This window comes from Rhinocladiella mackenziei (genome assembly GCF_000835555.1).
Source record: "Rhinocladiella mackenziei CBS 650.93 unplaced genomic scaffold supercont1.3, whole genome shotgun sequence".
NCBI lineage: Eukaryota > Fungi > Ascomycota > Eurotiomycetes > Chaetothyriales > Herpotrichiellaceae > Rhinocladiella > Rhinocladiella mackenziei.
In genome coordinates this window covers 2,433,149-2,453,580 of record NW_013550602.1, presented here as the reverse complement: position 1 = coordinate 2,453,580, position 20,432 = coordinate 2,433,149, and the positions used below count along the sequence as shown (strand labels likewise).

The 20,432-nt window shown below is 49.9% G+C and overlaps 7 protein-coding genes across 7 annotated transcripts; 4 read left to right on the top strand and 3 right to left on the bottom strand.

Annotated features, from left to right (window-relative positions):
* Positions 1–2,571: 2,571 nt before the first annotated feature.
* On the top strand, positions 2,572–2,998 carry Z518_04407 (uncharacterized protein; the record flags this gene model as incomplete). Its single annotated transcript, XM_013418113.1, has 2 exons — positions 2,572–2,755; positions 2,808–2,998. 2 exons carry the CDS (start codon positions 2,572–2,574, stop codon positions 2,996–2,998), a joined length of 375 nt encoding a protein of 124 aa, XP_013273567.1.
* A 2,328-nt stretch (positions 2,999–5,326) lies between these two features.
* Z518_04406 (uncharacterized protein) lies at positions 5,327–6,309 on the top strand (the record flags this gene model as incomplete). Its single annotated transcript, XM_013418112.1, has 2 exons — positions 5,327–5,544; positions 5,667–6,309. The coding sequence occupies 2 exons, from the start codon at positions 5,327–5,329 to the stop codon at positions 6,307–6,309; spliced, it is 861 nt and encodes a 286-aa protein (XP_013273566.1).
* A 3,302-nt stretch (positions 6,310–9,611) lies between these two features.
* Positions 9,612–11,422, top strand: Z518_04405 (uncharacterized protein; the record flags this gene model as incomplete). Its single annotated transcript, XM_013418111.1, has 2 exons — positions 9,612–10,801; positions 10,864–11,422. The coding sequence occupies 2 exons, from the start codon at positions 9,612–9,614 to the stop codon at positions 11,420–11,422; spliced, it is 1,749 nt and encodes a 582-aa protein (XP_013273565.1).
* A 401-nt stretch (positions 11,423–11,823) lies between these two features.
* Positions 11,824–12,469, bottom strand: Z518_04404 (uncharacterized protein; the record flags this gene model as incomplete). The annotated part of the gene is made up of 3 exons (XM_013418110.1): positions 11,824–12,164; positions 12,218–12,395; positions 12,455–12,469. The coding sequence occupies 3 exons, from the start codon at positions 12,467–12,469 to the stop codon at positions 11,824–11,826; spliced, it is 534 nt and encodes a 177-aa protein (XP_013273564.1).
* A 1,824-nt stretch (positions 12,470–14,293) lies between these two features.
* Positions 14,294–17,512, top strand: Z518_04403 (elongation factor 1-alpha; the record flags this gene model as incomplete). Its single annotated transcript, XM_013418109.1, has 7 exons — positions 14,294–14,306; positions 14,356–14,559; positions 15,686–15,749; positions 15,850–15,917; positions 15,968–16,029; positions 16,175–17,365; positions 17,453–17,512. 7 exons carry the CDS (start codon positions 14,294–14,296, stop codon positions 17,510–17,512), a joined length of 1,662 nt encoding a protein of 553 aa, XP_013273563.1.
* An 864-nt stretch (positions 17,513–18,376) lies between these two features.
* Positions 18,377–18,790, bottom strand: Z518_04402 (uncharacterized protein; the record flags this gene model as incomplete). Its single annotated transcript, XM_013418108.1, has 1 exon — positions 18,377–18,790. One exon carries the CDS (start codon positions 18,788–18,790, stop codon positions 18,377–18,379), a length of 414 nt encoding a protein of 137 aa, XP_013273562.1.
* Positions 18,791–19,245: 455 nt separating this feature from the next.
* Positions 19,246–20,364, bottom strand: Z518_04401 (uncharacterized protein; the record flags this gene model as incomplete). Its single annotated transcript, XM_013418107.1, has 1 exon — positions 19,246–20,364. One exon carries the CDS (start codon positions 20,362–20,364, stop codon positions 19,246–19,248), a length of 1,119 nt encoding a protein of 372 aa, XP_013273561.1.
* Positions 20,365–20,432: the final 68 nt, after the last annotated feature.

Here is a 20,432-nt window from a genome sequence, read left to right as displayed (position 1 = left end):
TGGCCTTCGTCATCGGAACTCCGCCCACAGCGCTTTTTTTTGTCTCGTCGCACCATGCTTCCTTATCAGCCAGGCAAGTGGCCAGATGCACCACGGACACCAGCCGACTGCAAGGGCGCTGAAACACTAGCATATTCTCATTTTCAACTGCTACTACATGAAACCGTTACTCTAGCAGGCTTAGTTCGTCCTCAGACCCATCCTCTCCGTGCACTTCAGACTTGCTCTTATCGAAACTTTCCATCAACCTTATCGATTCCTGTCCCTCGGGCATCATCTTGCGCCCGACCTTCCTGTATTCAAAATCGCACGTCGTCGTGTACTTCAGAGTCATCGCCGAGGCTTCTTTCACTCTACTCCGTTCCTGTCAAGTTGTTTCCCGTTGAAATGACGACGCACAAGGGGACTTTTGCCATTTCCTGTGCACAGAGCCACGATGGAGCGGGTTCCATTTTCAGGGCTCCAAGACGTTTTTCGATCCACCCCTGCAGACCTTCACACCACCGATATCCTTCGGACAACGGTCTCACTGACGGCGTTTCCAGATCTGTATCTCTATCTCGCACCCTTTGTTGCCATACTTTATAGATTTCTGTAGGTTAGAGTAGCAAATCGTTATCTTTTTTTTTCCCCTCCCTTAGCAGCGTAATCCATCCTCCCCAATCATTCATCAAGAAATGACACAGGCGGCAAAAGAAGATCTGAGCGGCATGGTAGTTTTGGTACTCTGACATTTTAGATGTTGATCAAGCTCGACGCGTATCTGCGCCTTCCCTGACATTCTCTCAAGGCCGTCGATTACTTGCCGGGGCCTTATGGCCACGAGAGAGGGAATACATGATATTCAAGTCCCTCCTGAGCGAATCCCACATCTCTTTGAACATTCGCTGGTGTGGGGACTTCTTTCGACACAGTTGTCCTTGCCATTCTCAAATCAGTTGTATCTGTCCCCTCGGCCGCAAAATAGAGCTTCAACGTAGAACGCTTCACAAACGTCATCAACGCTCCTATCGTCCAACATGCTACCAACCCTTGTAGCATGGGGAAAGGGCTTGAAGCTGAAGAAATGAGGCAGAACGGCAAATGGATCATCGTTTCTTTGTACCAACGGCGACGTCCGATACTTATCCAGACCTACCAAAGACCTTACGCCCCGCAGCAATCTTCCAGACATGAAAATCCCATTATGGCATCGGGGGTCTCAAGCAAAGCGCCTGGCGGATCCGGAGTGTTGATGTGAGCTTCGATCAGTGAATCTGAGACAGAGTCTCCAAAATCCCAGTGAACAAGACGTAGGTACCAGCGGAGGGCTAGTTCTGTCACTGCGAATTCGGACAATACTTCAGTTCTGACCAGTTGTGTCACCATGTATATGCCACACCAACCAGTTGCTTTCCTGAGTGGGGGCTGTCCTGTTCCTGAATTCCCGAAATCGTCTTCGAGCTCTTGTAGCCCAGTTCCAACGACGTCGTACAGACCATCATATCAGTTTTTGTTTGTATCACCTTCCCTTTGTCCTTCCACTATTTTTGGGAGGCGTTTTCTAGACACATGTCAAAGAGCGATATTGCTCCTTGCAATGTAGTTTCGCCATGCTCCATGTCTGAGGACCTCATAGAGTCAGTAATGGCGGCGAGAAAGGCGGGAATGACGGTATAGCCGTCTCTAATCATACTCTCGTAGTCCTGGGCGAGATGAGCAATGCGGGAAGTCCACCTGCGGGACCATGTCTAAGGGCTGGCATTTTTTTGCGGGCAGCCTGGCCGCAGTGGTTGTTTGCGTGCCGTTTGTCAGACTATTTTAGAAGAGGTGGTCTTGATATGCTGGTAGAGGAACAGCGGGTGTGATCTATGTGCCTTACTTCGTCATCGCTGCTACTATCTTGACCCCGGCATACTTGCGCTCGTCGAGTTGTATCGACAGTCAAGACAGCAGTGTTTTCTCGAAGGGCTAAGTCCGTCGGGCGAGAGCCAGACAAGCTCCTGGCCAGAAGAGCCTGCGGTTGTGTCTTCCTACAGGAGGAGGTGTATGCCTTTCTGGACTTCTGTCCCGTTTGCGAAGTATTTTGCGCCAGCCCCGCAGGCCTCCGGTTTGGCTATCAGTCCTTCCCTCCGATGAATCCTCTTTTTGCGCAGCCAAACCTTGTACTATTTCCCAAGTCAGTTCACGAAGGATGTCAGCCGCCGAAGGATTCTGTTGCATTTAGACGCCGTCCAAGTGATTGTGACGGGAGGTCGTGAGGGAGCCTGCGCGAGCTATTGCGACGACTTCGACGGTAGAGGCGTTCGATCTATGGATTAAGATCGGGGCACGGAAGATTGTGAGCAAGAATGTGGATATTGCTTAAATGCGAAATGAATGCATCCTCCTTGAAGAAATAATGTTGGCATGCAGACATAAAATGGATCCTCTTCCAGTTTTCAATTGTTTACGTTCACTTCCCCCATTACGGTTGCCATGTAAAGCAGCAACCCAGAGCGGTCTCTCTCGTCTTCCAGTATTTCGACTTTTTGCAATAATGATCCTCCCTCAGACTTATGCAATCCGGCAGACAAATTTCTCACCTCCGGCATGTCCGGTTTTCAGTCGGTTCAGGCCAATCAAATTGTGAAGGATCGCAAGTGGAAATTGACAAATGCCATTGATAGATATGATGAGAACAATAGCTGGGTGCATGTCAGCCAGATGCTGGGGAGTGGAATTGCCAGCGTTTTCTCAGGAGCCAAAAAGTACCACGAGGAAGACATTCCTAGCGGTGTGCAAATCCTCTACACTTTTGTTGGCACCGCGCATGGGGGCACCTGCAGACCTGGCATGCCAAAGCAGCAATCGAAAGAAGAAGCGCATGGAGGTGTCGAAGAAGTTCTTCAACTGGGTCCAAGAATTGCTAGAGCAAGAGAAATATGAGGGCCATCCCTTTGAAGTTATCCCTGGAGGTCTCAACGGTATTGCTGAAGGGTTGGCTGATTCTTTCGGCTTTGCTCTACCGGTGTTGTAATCCAGGAAGACGTCTTCTCCACCGAGTAACTTCTTTAAGTACTCGCTACTCCCTCCGCCAATTGCAATAATGGGACCGATCCCCGCAAGTTTTGCGAGTTTGAGAGTGTAAGCACCCAAAGCAGTCGTGGCTGCGTACACAAGTAATGGTTTCCCATTCTCGGCGACCGCCTCGAGATTCCATGGGGCCCGCAAAGCTTTGCCTTCGGAATAAAGTCAGTGCAGCTGTTAAACTGACAAGGGGAATGGCACTGGCTTCTTCAAAGGCCATTGTATCAGGGATCTGAAAGACGGTTTGAGCCGAGATCTGTCTAACTTCACAAAAGCCGGTCTCGTTTTCAGATTGAGACACCTGATAATTTGACCCGAACGGTGAGCCAGCAGCCCCTAGGCATCAATCAAGAAGCCATGTTGTTTCGCTAGGACTAAGTCCTTCAGGAATAGGATGAACTCTGCCAAGTGGCTCCGCGAATTTTCGATACATGAATATGGCAAAGAGAACGCCCTGCCCAAGGCCGAAGATGACGTTGTTCAGCCACGGCCAAGCATTGATATAATACCAAGTGAATGGGTCGTACAAACGCCGTGGAACTCGATTAAACCCTCTCCCGCGTGGTCCGAGGCGACAGTACCGACTCATCCTAGGAGAATGAAGATGACACATTGGCTGGCGAATGTAGATATGCTGAGCGATGATATGCTGAGCGCAGAATTGTCCATTCCCCATAATCTCTTGATCTGAGATGGAAACTGCGATGTGACAAGGACGATCGAAATCGAGATGCAGATCATGTCGCACAGTCCCATAAAGGTCAGCGATCCCATAGAGCTTTCGGGATCGGGTTGCAATAATATCGAAATGGCAGGAACAACCCAGATCAGACTATGACAGATACAAAAGCCAACGATGAGTTTGGAATTGCCCTAAAGAGCGCAGTTAGTCGTGGAATAGGTAAAGGAACGAGATTTTGCACCGGGCTTACAGCGAGAATGATCCAGACCATTGCACCATGATCTGTAAGGCCCAAGGACGCTCCGCAAGTCCCACAAGCTGCCTCTCCCGAACACACCCGATCACGGGGTAGTGTGCACAAGAGAGCAACAGGATCGTCGTAAACTGTGTCGCGGCGAACAGGTAGTGGAACATGACGTAATTAGGCGCAATGCCAAACGTGCTGCCTTGACTGACAATGCGGAAAATCTGAGGCATGTACGATATTATGATTGCAAACAACAGGATTCTGGATTTTCATCAGCCCAGAGCCCGGATATGATGGATTGAGAGGGTCATCGAATGTATTCAGCGCGATGTCAATCTTCGGTTTACACAGGTCGCGGCATGTTGGGGGCTCCCTCATTATGGATGGAGGGATTGATAATATACCATCACCGGCAGAGACACCGGTGAGATATGGCATTTGCTAAATAGGTAGGCAACCTTTTGGGACTAAGAACATAAGCTTGGAAAGAAAGACGACGAGAGAAATTGCAAGGCAACGTATACTTATTATTTCAACCAGCCACTAGTACTTGGGTGTTCGCAGCCGCACAGCCATTTTCGCAACCGGGGACAGCGCGCTTACTAGGGCCAAGGACGTCTCAAGTGCCTTTCCATCTATCTTAAAAAAATCCCAGACTCGGTTCTGCCTCGCCGGTGGAAACATGAAACTACTGTTCACACTCGGATGGATGGCTTTGAAACTGCTTCTGGCTCTAGCCTGTGATCATCGACATCGGCCAGCCGGGGGAACGGTACTGGAAGCACAGCGTGCCTTGTACCTCGTTGAATGGACAATCCTCAACACATTCGAAGTTGGAAGTACCAGTTGACGGATATCAAGATACAGAAGGTATCGCCATCGACTCTCGCAAACCATGAAAAGCTCTTTGTTTCTTCGATATATGTGTGAGAATGTGGGTTCACATCCGCGACCGCAAAGTCGCCATGTATCGTGGTTGCGATGTCATCTTTAAATTTGCCGTCTCAGCGACTGATCTTGAAAGGTCAGGGGCAGTCAGGAGTCGTCTTCGAGGTGAGCGCTATAATCTGATCATGTCTTGACTGCATATAATATGGGATGATATTCACACTCAACCTCGAACATCCAATCATCCAGACCTACGGAGTAACTTCAAAGCAAACGTTCTTCTGAAATCGAAAACCTAAGTCGAGGTCATATCCTCCGCAAGAAAGACATTAGATGTTTCGGGATATCTGCTAGAAAAAGCTCTTAACGAGCTCGAGAACATTCATTCAATAGCTCAGGAAGTCGCAGCCAATTGACTCCTAAGCTGCTGAACACCAACAAGCAGAGGTACATCAGAAGCTATGTGGACAGGGGAAGGGTTTGCTGTACCGCTAGATGCAGATGTCTCGAGCAGAAATGGGCTGCTAGATGTTAGAAGCCCAGATACCTCGACATCAGCTCGGCCAAATCCAATTAAGACAGGATATGTCGCTTTCGGAGACTCTTTCGTAGCGGGAATCGGGACAGGAACGACAGAGAGGTCCGGCTGCCGTCGAGGGGAATTCTCCTATCCAAATCAGTAAGCGGCCACCGTTGCAAATATTGACTTCCAAAATCATGCCTGTTCCGGGGCTACAGTTGCGGATATCGGTCCCCAGATTGATCAATGGCAAAACCCAACTAATGCTGACATTGCCACAGTATCTATTGGCGGCAACGACCTGAAGTTTTCCGACTACTCAATGCCTTCGTTCTGTGGTGGGGTGGGCCGAAATTTTCTGGGAATTGTGACAAGACAGTTCAGAATGTCATTGGGATCCTTAACGGTAACCAACTCTACCCAGCTTTATTTCAAGCTTTGCAGCAGACAGTTATCAAGTCTGGGCGCACCGATTTCAAGCTCTATATGACAGGCTACCCTGCCTTTTTCAACGTGGACACAACCTACTGTAACGACGTGGCGTTTCATTACTGGTTCCCGCACCACAGAATAACACCGATAGAGGGAACTCTTCCTTTCCTGGATACCGCGCTTCGCCTCAAGCTCAACAACCTAGTCCAGAGTCTGAACTCATTTCTTTCTGGGCTAGTTAACGATTTCAATAACCAATATCTCAGCAATCCACCTGTCGAGATTGGAGTCGATGATGCTGTCACCTCAGCCAACAGCACTCTCCCGGACCCTGACACCTGCGACCCTGAAGCTGCAGACATATACGACATGATGACTTGTATGACAACCAAGGCTGTCAGCGTAGACGGGTCATCCGAGCAAGGTGTATTTCCGAACGACACAGCGATTATTGCCGACGGAGAGTTTGATGCCGTAGAGGCGCCGTGGTAGTTGGCGACGAGATAGGCCAAGTCCTTCAACCCAAAGACTTTGGTTCACTTAGCATATAAGAATACCATCACGGGGGTGTGGTGAGGTCGTTCAGTGCCCAGGAAATGTTTGATTTGTGTTTAGAGATGGGCGTTTGTGGTTGCTCGTCCGACTGCTTGGTCTCATGTTTAGTACAGTTCACCTTACTTGATATGAAGTCTGAAATAAGTGCAAAACCCTAATAGCTCCCATATATCCTTAGCGCTCCAAATGTTCCATAACGGGATAGGCATATCATACTAATAATTATCATCCGGCTCCACAGGAGAAGATTGCCCGTAATATGTCCTCTCATAGGGTTCTGAGTATTATATTATCATCTCAAAGCATTGCTGCTTCTGTTGATTTCCCAGGCTGATGTGTTCAAAGAGTGCTCCGATGCCTTATTCCACCTTGCGGCAAGGTGCTTGCTCAATCGAAAGTCAGTCCAACCGGGGTTTGAGGAGGGTATTGCCCAGTGTTTAGCGAATCGAGGGAGCCATCGAGGTTACAACATCTAAGGTTAGCGGGTGAGGTGAACTACTACTGCTCGGATAGCAAGTGTAAAGATGAAACTTTGGAAAGTAGAAAGGGAGCCGTACCAACTCCAAATACGTGGATAGAATATAAGCCGTTTCATCCTCGACGGCCAGCAGTTTGGCATGGGCAGTGTTTGGTGTGGCTTGCTAACGACCAACAGTACGAGTTTTATTCCCGAAACCACAATGTAATAGGCGGCATATTATTCAGCGTACATTTCATGATGGTGCTTAAATCGACCTACAGCTCCCGCAGTTTCCTTCAGCCTTGTTCCGCGGCAGCTTTGGACATTGAGCTCCATCACACTAACTGCTATCTAGATGGCCTCTGACCTGACGCACACATGTAAGCAGAGACACAGAAGGCATCCACCACCAATGTGGGTTTGTGGGAATTCCAGATCTCTATGGAGTTGGAATCCGAATTGGTATCTATGCACAATGGCTTGCCACAATGCTTTCTAACCTCCTCCTTTCCAACCATCGAGAAGACATTCATTCGGCATATTTCCTCTTTTCCTTTGCTTTGGCGCTTGCAACGGTAGTCATCACGGCAAAATACGGAGTATATTGTGTCTTCTTCGCCGAGGTGTTTGTGCTTGTCAGCTTGTTCTTTGGGGGTTACTTTTGCGTGCACCTCTTCCCGCTGCCAGCGGCGAATCGGAATCGAAACGGTAATTCGTCATCGTGGAAGAGAGGACGTTTGATATCGTTGTCTGTTGTGTATGGGGCGATGATATCTTACAACTGTTGGTTTTGGTTCAGGGGTCGTGTCAAGACATTCCAGCCTATACCTTGTGGATCTGCGATCTTTCTCTTTGCGGAGTTTTCAGGGCATAGCCTTCATAAGGCAGTCTCATTCTACAAAGCATTTTCGGTCATGATGGCCGTATATTATCCCTTCGGGGTGTTCCTTCTCTTGCAAAATCACCCTATTCTGTCAGAAAAGCTCCGTCGGGTTCTGCCGATACACAGATCCCGGGAAGCGAGTCGACCGTGTGATCGCTCGCCGAAAAGGCTGTCGAAATCATTGCTAGCCATTAACTGTTTCGGCTTCGGGCTAGCCATCGTCGCTATCGAACTGACCCTGGTGTGGAATTTTGTGTCTGGAATCAACTCGATGAACTCTGTCGGACAATTGATTGCTTTCACCGTGGGAATCGGCGGATTGGTACAGGTGCTCTGGGCGGCTGTGGGAGACTGGGTGAGCCTTGCACTGTCCAGATCACTGTTTTGCCGGTTTAGAATGATCATTACGACTGACCATGACAGCACTTGGTGAGAAGATCTGCTCGAGGGACAAATACCTCATCTAGCATGGAAGACCCCTATGATGAACGCTCTCCTCCGTGCCATCGTCAAAATATCAGCTGTATGCAGCAGGCGGATGGATGCTGGCGGTAATCCCCACGGGTGTTCTCAACTGCACCGAGGGTGTGAATTATCCTACCTCTCGTTGTTTTCGAAATCCATCGTTATTGAAAGATACTTTATTGATTTTCAACGATGCAGACCCTCTAGATTTGAGGAAGTGAATTTGCCGAATTCATACTGACTTGCTCGGTAAGGGACCGTGGCAACGCTCGGAGCTAGCCACAGCAGTCCCGTGGCCACACAAACTGTCAGCCCGAGGGTGGGTGCTCGTCTCCCACTCTGGACTCTCCCGGTACAACTCCTCCCTGGACCAGTCGACAGTCAGTGTGATAGGATCTAGAGTTAATCCAGCAACAACAAGAGGTATTTCTCTGATATAAGTCGGGCATCCTCCCTATATAAATTTTCAGCTAGGGTGAGGGTCGAAGGAGCGAGCTATCCCCTATGGTGGTATATGACTCACCATGAGTATTGACAACAGCCTTGGCCCTCCCCTCGGATGTCGGATCTAAGGCCGATGCAATTCAGCCTTTGTACGAGACTGTGAGATGATAAATTCAACAGGGGACATTTCCATAGCGCGTACAACAAAGCAAGACTGTTGCTATTTTCTCACACGAGTGCTCTGTATCTGGGGGTGTCCAACTTCCAAGGGTCCCCGACGAGGCTGAAATCGGTGAAGTAGCCGATATCGGACCAGAACTTACGCCCACAACTAAGTCGAGATTGTTGTACGATCTGAATCCCGATTCAAAAACCCGTTTGCAAGAGGAATGACATCGCATCTCAATATTCATAAGCAGGAATTCTGAACAGAAGACGCCACCAACGCGTGCTCCTGATAACCTTTCAATCGGATTGGGCTGGGCGGAACAACAGCCGCCATGGGTCCTGAGATTTCCCCTGCACGGCCTTTTCGTTTGGCACATATTGTGGATCACTGCTTGGATAAGCCGGTCTCTGCTTCATGGCTACTCCTTCCCTCATCTGAGAACCTAGCGAGGTTCCACGAACATCGGTTGCCCCCACCTAATGACATCGTCGTTGTCAAAGTTTTAGTTCGAGATCATTTGGAGCCACAACTTCACCCGGTCAGACATGTGCAGATCGCATCTCGATGCCTTTGGCAAACGGATATATCTGATAAGACTCAGCGGCGACGGTGGAGCTCATGGACTGCCTATATACGGTCGGCTTCGGCGAAGGGAGGGGACGGGCAAAAGACCGAATCTCTTTATATCGAATCCGGGAATCCTGGATCCTAGCCATTTCTTCCAGTGCCTGGTTCAATTTGTCGTATTCCAGCGAAGATAAATTTCAAGCCCCGGAAACAGCCAATTGTGTATTGGAGGCCGAGACAAAACAACACAGATGTCTGAAAAGAAAGAAGAGTCTATCGAGGTGCGGCGAAAAGACGATTGCTCAAGGACATCAGAACAAGATCCGAATCCAGATCTCGAAAAGGTGTCGGAAAAGGATCTTGATGTCTGCACGCCTGAAAGCCCTATCCAGAAACTCTCGAGAGCCAATCGGACTGCCAGTTGTTCAGACGCTCCCCGAACATGCAGAGCCAGCACAGATCTTGCCCGTCATGAAACCAGAACGACAGTTCTTTCCGTCGGTCGACAACATAGCCTGACATCGACAATCTCTCGAGTTCCCACGGCCACCAAGCCACCTTCTTTTTCTCGTCTGCATGAAATCCTTTTCGTCGCCGTCATCTGTTCCTCGCAGCTCCTCACACAAGCGGGCCTCACGCAGTCTATCGCACCTCTCCACATCATCGGGCGCTCCTTCCACACGACGAACCCGGGCCAGCTCTCATGGCTGCCCGCCGCGTACTCATTGACCGTGGGCACATTCATCCTCCCTGCAGGCCGCTGGGGAGATTTGTACGGCCACAAGAAATTATTCGTGATGGGTTATTTCTGGTTTGCGCTCTGGTCTCTGGTCGCGGGCTTCGCTGCCTTCTCACACTCGTTAGTTTTCTTCGCCTTCTGTCGCGCCATGCAGGGTATTGGGCCGGCCCTGTTGCTACCGAATGGAATTGCGGTGCTGAGCCGCACCTACCCACCAGGCCCAAGGAAGGATATGGTTCTGAGCATCTTTGGAGCGACAGCTCCCGGGGGCTCGGTTATTGGATCTGTCTTTTCGGGAATTTTCACCGAGTTTGTTTGGTGGCCTTGGGCGTTCTGGACTTTGGGGATGGTGTTGATCTTGGTTGGGCTGATGGTGATCTTCGTCGTACCTCATATTCCGGTGGTAGGCGGCAAAGCGACGTTCAAGGAGTTGGATGCTCCTGGTACTGTGCTTGGAGTGGTCGGCTTGATTTTGTTCAATTTTGCTTGGAACCAGGGTCCCGCTGCGGGATGGGACAAGGTTTATGTTTACGTCCTGCTGATTGTGGGCGTGATATTTTTGGCGGCCTTCTTCTGGTTTGAGAAAAGAAGAGCCACATTCCCGCTTGTTCCTATGTCCTCATTCACAGCCGACACGAAGCTTGTATTTGGGTGCATTGCTATGGGATGGGCCAGCTTTGGGATATGGCTGTACTACCTCTGGTCCGTTCTTCCGAATTTTTTTTTTTTTTTTTTTTTTTTTGGTTGCTGATGTGCGTCATTAGGCAATTCCTCGAGCTGGAACGAGAACAGAGCATCCTGCTTGGTGCTGCTCAATTTGTCCCAACCACGATATCTGGCGCAATGGCAGCGATCACCACCGGAATTTTGATACGGAAGATCCAGCCTGGATGGATCATGTTGATTAGTATGCTGGCTTTCATGGTTGGAATCATTTTGATCACTACCATGCCCATCAACCAGACTTATTGGGCTCAGACTTTTGTTTCAACCCTAGTAACTTGCTGGGGAATGGATATGTCGTTCCCTTCCGGAGTCATTGTGCTCTCGAACCATATGCCGCCAGAACATCAAGGTCTAGCCGCATCTCTTGTCAACACCGTGGTCAACTATAGCATTTCCATCGGGTTGGGAATGGCCGGTACAGTTGAAGTGCAAGTGAATTCGGGCGGGTCGGATGCATTGCGGGGCTATCAAGGAGCGTGGTATTTGGGCATTGGATTGGATGGTCTGGGTGTGCTGTGTGCCATATTCCTGATCATCTCGTGGAGGTCGACGTTGAAGGCCAAAGAAAAAGCCGAAAGTCAGAGGGGGGAAACTTAGATGCTGAGAATAGGTATGAAATCTTCATCATTTTATGAGTGGTGAGCTCATTGCGCGACCATGAAAGGCGCAAGTCGAGCCCACGGGATAGACTCTAGGGAAAGACGCATATTTCAGTGGGCCCCCTTGCCCCTTAGGACCATAAGACGATTGTCGTCGGAAAGCGGGAATTTCCCTTACCACAGCTATCATAGAGGAAGCCATCTACGCGCTGTATTTTCATCACTAACCCACCCCAGCCCTCGCCCGGGGGCAGCGGGGAAGGGAATGATTGCGCTGTGAGGAGCCGTGTACGACCTTGCCGGTAGGGACGTGCTGGGAAATTTCGACAGCCACCACAGACCATTGCAACGGTCGGTGAAGACTTGAACTCGGGGTTGGGAAGCAGGAAATCGAGGAGTTCATTCCGAATCTGAGGCAGATCCACCAGGACCATCGTCGTCATCGGGTTGAATGTCGACGTTCTTGAGTCCTTCATTGAGCACATATTCCTCCTTGATTAGGATGCTGCGAAGTTCTTCTGTCCTTGGAGTACATATCTCTGCAGGTTTTCTGCCGTGTCCATCTTTGACTCTGGGGTCGCCTCCAGCATCGATCAACATCTTTGCCATAGCCTGCCCTAATTCGACCTCTCGTTCATTGGCATATTTGACAGCACAGTGGATTGGTGTCTCTTTGTCCCTCCTGGTCAACGGATCACATTCAAGGAACTCAATATTGAGTAGTTCGTCCATCACATCGTCTGAACAAGGATATTAGTTCAGTCACCCAGATGTTTCTTGATGCTCTGCTTACAGGCGCCATAGTTCGCACAGACGTGCAGCAGATGATTTCCCATGGTGTCTGTGGCGGTGTTGAAGAATTCGGCTATTTGTTCTTTGTTCTGATCTTTCATGTCATCCAGCACTTCGTGGAATAATTCCACGTTGTCTCTCCGACAGGCTTCGAGTATCTGCTCCTTCGGAGATGCGCCCTATACACCATTGATGGTTAGTTAGAACTTTAAGTGAGGGCAAATGTAGTCTGGCTCACGTCGACGTCAGCCATTGTGTTTGCCTGTCACCGGCCCGGCCGGTAGAGATGTGAGGAGGTCGGCCGATCTTCAGCGGGTAAGACTAGGGCCCCGAGTTTGAGATCCAGACGCCGTTCGGAGGAAGGAAGAGATGAACAGCGGTGAGAAAATGGCACGGGAGACTTCAAACGATGATCTCTCTGGTGAACCACCTTTGCAACCGGGGGAATGAGTGTATCAGGCAGATTGCATTCCACCTCGTCGTTTCTGTCTTTGGCTGCGCCTCGAGGATGCAAACTGGCCAAGTCAGGGAACAAAACTCGCCAAGATAGGAGTTTCATATCCCAGCGTTGCTGCCAATTCATTTCACAAGCGCCGACGTTCCCGCTGCTATCGAGCTTCACAACCCTCAACACTGGCGACTATGCCTTTGATGACGAAGCTTTACAGCTTTATAGCGCTCTTGGAAGCAGATTCGAGGCTATGATGAACCACTCAGAAACTCCGCGCGTCCTTACCGTTGTCCTAAACGGGAGAAAAGGGTCAGCTCAACTTCCGAAGCCCTTAGCGCTTCGACACCAAAACTTACTCAATTCTTGGAGGTGAAAACCCAGCTTTAAAGACCTTTCTGAGACTTGTCGAATCGTTCTCATGGTCTATAATGACGTGGTCGCCTGGTCTGTACCGTGGGCCGCAGGGGTGAGGCGGCAAGTTGCAAGAGGATTGCGAGAGGATTTGACCATTCTCTTCCCACCCAACGACAATGATTATACCGATTTTGTGATTGGGGTCCTGCTTCTGGTAGGGATTCCTTCGACGCGCCCACCGTACTTTGGTCTTGGTTTGCCCGTCGGCTTATTTACATGGCCAGGAGGGATGCTCCACATTAGAAGATTTCACCCAACCGATGTCGACCTCTCTGTGGTGGGATTTCGTCTTCTACGAGCCAGCATCTACACCCTGGTGGGAGTCGTTGTGCTGTGTGTTCCCAGAAGACTTTGAGAATGGGATAGTTGAATCTGCAGAGTCAATGGATGAGAACCGAGATCACTCCTCTTCCAACGGAAATGAACGTTGATGTACTCAGAGAATCTACTTCATCTCGACAACAAAGCGTCGAAGGTGATCACGAACCTGGAAGAGACAGCTGTACAATCTAGATTCTGGATGGTGCAACCTCTCCAAAATATGTTCCAGCCGCCTGCGGTCGCTACCATCTATGTGCTCTCCAGCCCCTGACCGGTTCGATACTTTCATCAGAGTGGAGATTCTAAGATCGGGTGCATGAGCGCCCTTTGGCCTCGATCAGCGTCCACCGTTCATTCGTGCCATATTGCGAAAACAATCCAGTTTGCCCTCCACGTTGAGTTCTTCCAGCATTTGCTGGCCGAAGAGTCTTAGGGGCCTCGACTGTGCCACCAGGATTCTTGTCATGAGGTAACTCAACAATTTGATGGCATCGGTAAGCCCCGAATAGATCTTGAATGTCCTCGGGAGAAGGTTTATTGTGATGGAAAGCCGATTACCAGCATCGCCAGGGGGGCCACTCCTCACGAACAGAAGTACATAGAGACGTCCAATATTCTCCTCGGACGTAGTTCCTATACTTAATGGCAAGCCTTGACTTGTATGGCTTTGAGATGCACTCGCAGGGGCATTCGAGTTCACATCACTTCCCTACATTCTTTGTGGCACGGCATGGAGAGCCTTGCTTACATAATGAGATTCCCCGCAGAGAAATTTGTTTGAGCTGTTTGCACGAGTTTTACTCAACCGTACCAGTATCGCATCCTTTTCACCATGGTCGGAGCGAATTTTTAAATGAATACCCCTCGGGGGCAGTCTTTACGTCAGCAGTTATGCCTCCGACATGTGAGATAGTACCATGCAAACTCAGAAACCATACTGACGTGACGTATAGTCTGTCCTTACTGTTGCAACAGTCTGACCGTCGCGAGGACTCCTGGGACTACCGAGCATCCACAGGGTCTGAACGCCTTCAGTTGTCGGACATGCCCTTACCAGTTCGTTCTCGACCAATCGTACTACGAGCGGACATACATGAAGAAGAAGCAGAAGGATGACATCCTAGGCGAGGAGCAGTCTGACTTGCCCGTGAACGAAGGTATGGATGAATGAAGCCCAGAGGATAAGTGGCCAGACATATTGACTACTTTTCCCAAGTCCCTGGAGGCTGCCCGAACGAGAACTGCAATTCAAAAAAGGCATATTTTTATCAGCTGCAGACAAGAAGCGCAGACGAGCCGCCCACCTCTTTTTTCAAGGTATGACCAGGCTCGAGAAACGTGTCTCCTGCTCACATATTACAGTGTGTGGAATGCGCTAAACAATGGAGAGAATATTGAATACCGCGATGGATGTTTCTGCCCTTCGAACCGTCGATTCGACTCGTCCTAGATTCAGGTTGTTCCCATCTACAAGAGATGACTCATTACGGGAGGAAGAGCGATGGAGGATTGTGAATCGTCAGGACTCTGGGAAGGTTTTGCTCTTCGATCATACCACTGTAGATGATCACATATCCACTGGCCAGAGCAGCCACGAGAATAGAGCAACGGGGAAGAATAACAGAATCCCCCAAGAGCCATTGTTGGGGCTGGATGGTCTGACAAGTCGGCCTGATTGATCTGGTGACTCTTAACTCCGAGATGGCAATGTACGCAAACAGCGTTTCCACGACGAGGGAAAGCCTACAGAAATTCCAAGGGAATAAGGTTCTGGTACAGACAGGAATGCCATCAAACCGTGACGGTGGATATTCTAGATGGTAATTGCCACGATCTCTACAGCCATGGGGAGACAAATTTGAGCCTGGAGGCGAATATTTTTCCAATCTTCAATTGGTGGGAATGGCTCTGGGGCGAAGGACAGTAGTGGCACACGCCCAAGGTTTTTGCTGGTATAAATCTCTAGAGGCGGGGCTTTGGGAGAGGATAAGGAATTCCACCTGGCAGCCTAGCCCCGTACGCCAGTGCTCTGTATCCAGTCCGAGCAGCCTGTGGCCCTGGGAGTGGTATTGGGACGGTGATTCACACTGCCCAAACGCCAAGCCCTGTCTCCCGCCGCAGCCTACAAAATCTTTCGCACACTCTCGTCGACCTGATTCTATCTTTCTTCGTCGCTCAGTGAGTTCCTTCATCCCCCCCCCACCCTTTGACATCAAAACTAATCATCTCTTAGCACCTCTACGCAAGCCGTGGTATCTGAGCATTCTCTCTGAATTCTTCTAGTATCTGCCACAGAACTACAGGACTTCAACGACTCGATTCAAACTCACAAATCTGTCACCATGGGGTAAGCAAATTCTCAATCTGCCTGCGCTCGACTCCAAACCGAGAATCAAGCCTCCATTTGATATCAATGGTCATCGCTGACATGTTGTCGACCGCTCCAGTAAGGAAAAGACTCACATCAACGTCGTCGTCATCGGCCACGTCGACTCTGGCAAGTCCACCACCACCGGTAAGAGGAAGCCGAGCTGGCACAATCATGACCATACACTCACACAAGAGTAGGCCACTTGATCTACAAGTGCGGTGGTATCGACAAGCGTACCATCGAGAAGTTCGAGAAGGTATCTGCCCTCCATCCCCCTGGTTTGACTCATTCGTGGCCTTATCACCACTTCCGACCCAAAAAAAAATTTTGGTGGGGGAGGGGTGACCGCACCATCACGTGATATCGCAAATGGTCTGAGCCAGAATTAACGCCCACCACAGGAAGCTGCCGAGTTGGGCAAGGGCTCTTTCAAGTATGCCTGGGTTTTGGACAAGCTCAAGGCCGAGCGCGAACGTGGTATCACCATCGATATCGCCCTCTGGAAGTTTGAGACTCCCAAGTACTATGTCACCGTCATCGACGCCCCCGGCCATCGTGACTTCATCAAGAACATGATCACGGGTACCTCTCAGGCCGACTGCGCTATTCTCATCATTGCCGCCGGTACTGGTGAATTCGAAGCCGGTATCTCCAAGGATGGCCAGACCCGTGAGCACGCTCTCCTGGCCTACACCCTCGGGGTCAGGCAACTCATCGTCGCCATCAACAAGATGGACACCACCAAGTGGTCTGAGGATCGTTTCAATGAAATCATCAAGGAGACTTCCAACTTCATCAAGAAGGTCGGCTACAACCCCAAGACCGTCCCATTCGTGCCCATCTCCGGCTTCAACGGTGACAACATGATCGAAGTCTCCTCCAACTGCCCCTGGTACAAGGGTTGGGAGAAGGAATCCAAGGCTGGCAAGGTCTCCGGCAAGACCCTCCTGGAGGCCATTGACAACATTGACCCTCCCACCCGTCCCACCGACAAGCCCCTCCGTCTCCCTCTCCAAGATGTCTACAAGATCTCCGGTATTGGAACCGTGCCCGTCGGTCGTGTGGAGACCGGCACCATCAAGGCTGGTATGGTCGTCACCTTCGCCCCGGCCAACGTCACCACCGAAGTCAAGTCCGTCGAAATGCACCACGAACAACTGGCCGAGGGTGTTCCCGGCGACAATGTCGGCTTCAACGTCAAGAACGTCTCCGTCAAGGAGGTTCGTCGTGGTAACGTTGCCGGCGACTCCAAGAACGACCCACCCAAGGGTGCCGACTCTTTCAATGCCCAGGTCATCGTCCTCAACCACCCTGGTCAAGTCGGCGCTGGTTACGCCCCCGTCTTGGATTGCCACACCGCCCACATTGCCTGCAAGTTCGCCGAGCTCCTCGAGAAGATCGATCGCCGTACCGGCAAGTCCATTGAGAACAACCCCAAGTTCATCAAGTCCGGTGATGCCGCCATCGTGAAGATGATTCCCAGCAAGCCTATGTGCGTTGAGGCTTTCGCCGACTACCCACCTCTTGGTCGTTTCGCTGTCCGCGACATGCGTCAAACCGTCGCTGTCGGCGTTATCAAGAGCGTTGCCAAGGTACTTTTACCATGACCCCCCCAATTCGTCTACACCTAGTCTCCCCAGTCCTCCGCAGTTATATTCAGATACTAACATCTCCTCTAGTCCGAGAAAGGTGGCGGTCGTACCACTAAAGCGGCTGTGAAAGCACAATCGAAGAAGTAGATGGGAAGTAGGATGGGTGGGATTCGGATTTTCCAGCACAATTTGAAGATCTGAATGCATCCGTGGTGCATATGAGACGATACGGAGGGTAGCCAGCGATGAAGTCAAGAGCAATAGATAGCATATCACGTCTGCTGCAGGCGTTCAAAATGGGCCGCGTTCAATCAAATCATGGTTCATGAACAAGGCCTTGTCGTGTTTCCTATACCTTGTAAGACCGAGCTACCAAGGTTCTGGGGCTGTCGATTCTCTGCCAAGTCATACGGTACGTGTCCAAAAGTTTGCGCACACCCCACCTTTTACACCAAAACGCTTTTCTTAGGTGACAAATGTATTGTTTTTGTCAAGTTTAAAAACTTAGTAAAACACCTTAGGTCTCCTTGGTAATTTTTTCTTGAGAATTACGTTGTTGTTGCGCTATTCGGGTTCGAAGCTGAATTACTTTACGCGCTCATATATAATCGCGACTTTTATATGGGCGCGTAATGTAGTTCAACTTCGAGATCAAATAACTCAACGGCGATATAAATTGCTCGAAAAAGTTCTATAAGATATCGTAATAGCCTGTAAATATCTGTTGGAAACGATTATGTTACGTATGGATTGACGCCTAGGTTGTTGCGGAAAATTGTAATGAAAAGCGTCATTTTTGGCGTAAACTTTGGCGTGAAACTTGGGATAGAATCTTTAGACGTTACGGGACGACGCTTGTGATCTACATACATACTTTGTGCCACAGCTCCTCAAATCGCAGTCAAACTTGAAGATAACAGATGCTAGCTGCTGGAATGGCAGTCAACAATGAACAGAGTGGAGGACGATGTTGGCTATCTAAATAAGCAATGGGAGATTAACGAAACACATCTAAGAATCGACTCGGTCGTTCTTGGCGTACTCCCAATACTTGGTAGTGTGTCCTTCGGGTGCGATTCTCCAGAGGGCATTTCTCTTGCGATTGTCTGTGTGTGTGATGTCCGCGAGTGGCTGGCGGTGGATTTGACTATTGGGAGGGTTGAATGGTGAGGCGATCTTAGAGAAAAGGCTCTTCAGATCTTGTTGCCCACTTGATTGTAACTTTTCTGCCTTTTTGCGATTATTGAGCTCCTTTTTATAATTGGGGTTATTAGCTCGAAAGTTCCGATTCTGTTCAGCCACCTTTTTGGCATAGTTAGGATCCTCTGCCCGTTTCTTTACACGGAAACGTGCTGCCTTTTCCCGGTCCCTCGCTTTTCGTGCCTCTTTCTCCGCTGGAGTCTCAGTGGCCAATTTCTTCTTCATGTATTTATGATTGTACAGACTCTAGGCAACATCATAGGTTCGTCGATCATCTTCATTGAGCCCATTACGAATCTTGCGTTTTCGGGCGATATTGTGAGCATCGGCCGGGAATGTACCGGGGCAGCGACCCTTGGCAGCGACATTCGTACCACAGCGACCTGCTAAACACCAATTGAGCCTAGTTGTGCGAGGGTTGCCCGGAGGATGGCGAGGTACCTCAAATCCCTAGGAAAATGGGGGGTTTTCAGGTACCTTTCCATCCACTTTGCCTCCCTCGCATAGTTGGCCCTTTTTGGTGTTCTTTAAGGCCTTTCGACAGAGCTATTTGCACTCGACTTTAGAAGCCTTTTCACACTCGATTTTGGTGTTGTGTATCAGGAGCTCTCTGTCGCCTATTTAGTCTGTCTAAAGTCCCCCTTCCCCCTCTTGCCTCCTGACCTCGCTGTTGACCACCTTCAGAGCCTTCCTGATGCTCTGTGAGCCTCTTGTGAATCTTGTATGAGTCCTTGCTCCTTTGCCTCTTTGTATCTCGCCGTGTGGTTGCGCCTTCTCTTTCCTCTACCTCCTCCTAGTGCTGGAGGTGCCGTAGACGCTGGTAGATCGAAGATCTCGTCGTTGACTGTCGGAGAGGCCTCAGGGGTAGGAGATCGACGCGGTCGTGGTCTGTCTGGAGTGCGAATTGGTAAACGTCGTGAGAGAGGAGTAACCTGAGGCGGAGGAGGTGTTGTCGGTCTTGCTGTCTCTGTCACTGTTATGCTGGCTCGGGAAGTAGACGTCAATTGAACTTGTTGTCGTCGCTCGTCGGCGCGTTCATCTTGACGTCTTTGACGCTTTTCCTGGCGCTCTTGACGTTCTAGAATCTCGTTCGCTGTTAAGCCCCGTGCTTCACGAGGTCCGTGGGGGGCCTTTTGAACGATTCGTCGTCTCACAACAGGGTCAGGTTGGCCGATGGGTATTTGCTGCAATTCAAGGTGTTGTTGACCGATCATTGAAAGATCCCTAAAGACTTGCCTGTGGAATTCGCGAATTTGTTGCTCTCCACGAGCTATTTGAACATCGTAACGATGGCGCTCCTCAGGATTTAGCTGATTTCTGATTTCAGCGAGTAGTAGAGCCTGCTGAGCGTCTTGGTTCGACCTCAGATCTTCTTGAGGCGCCTTAGAAGGGTAGAATGGCTTCCAATTACGCTCCGTGATTTCCGATCCTGACAGCCACCAACGAGGGTGCAGAAGAGTTTTCGGTAGAGGTAAATTTTCGAGAAAAGCCCAGAGTAGATGATGTCTGCAGGCAATACCGAACTGGTAGAGAATCGGGCACTCGCAAATCTCGCTCAATTGCTCTCCCCTCATCATGAATTGATTAAGTTCCGTCCATTCCTTCTCAAGTAAGGCGAGTGCCTCATTCGAGACCTTCATTCGCAGGGCTTTGAAGACGTCAGACTGAGGTAGACGAGGGTAGTGACGATGAGAGAGCACCTCATCGTCCTGAAGATCCTTGAGTACTGATTTGACCTTCATCGCAAGCCATTTAGCCGCATCTTCGAGGCTTAATTGGCCATTTGTGATCTCCCTCATAACACCGTGATATGACTCGACTCTTTGACTTGCTCTGGCACCGAGATTTGCGTAAAGGCGTGTGTTAA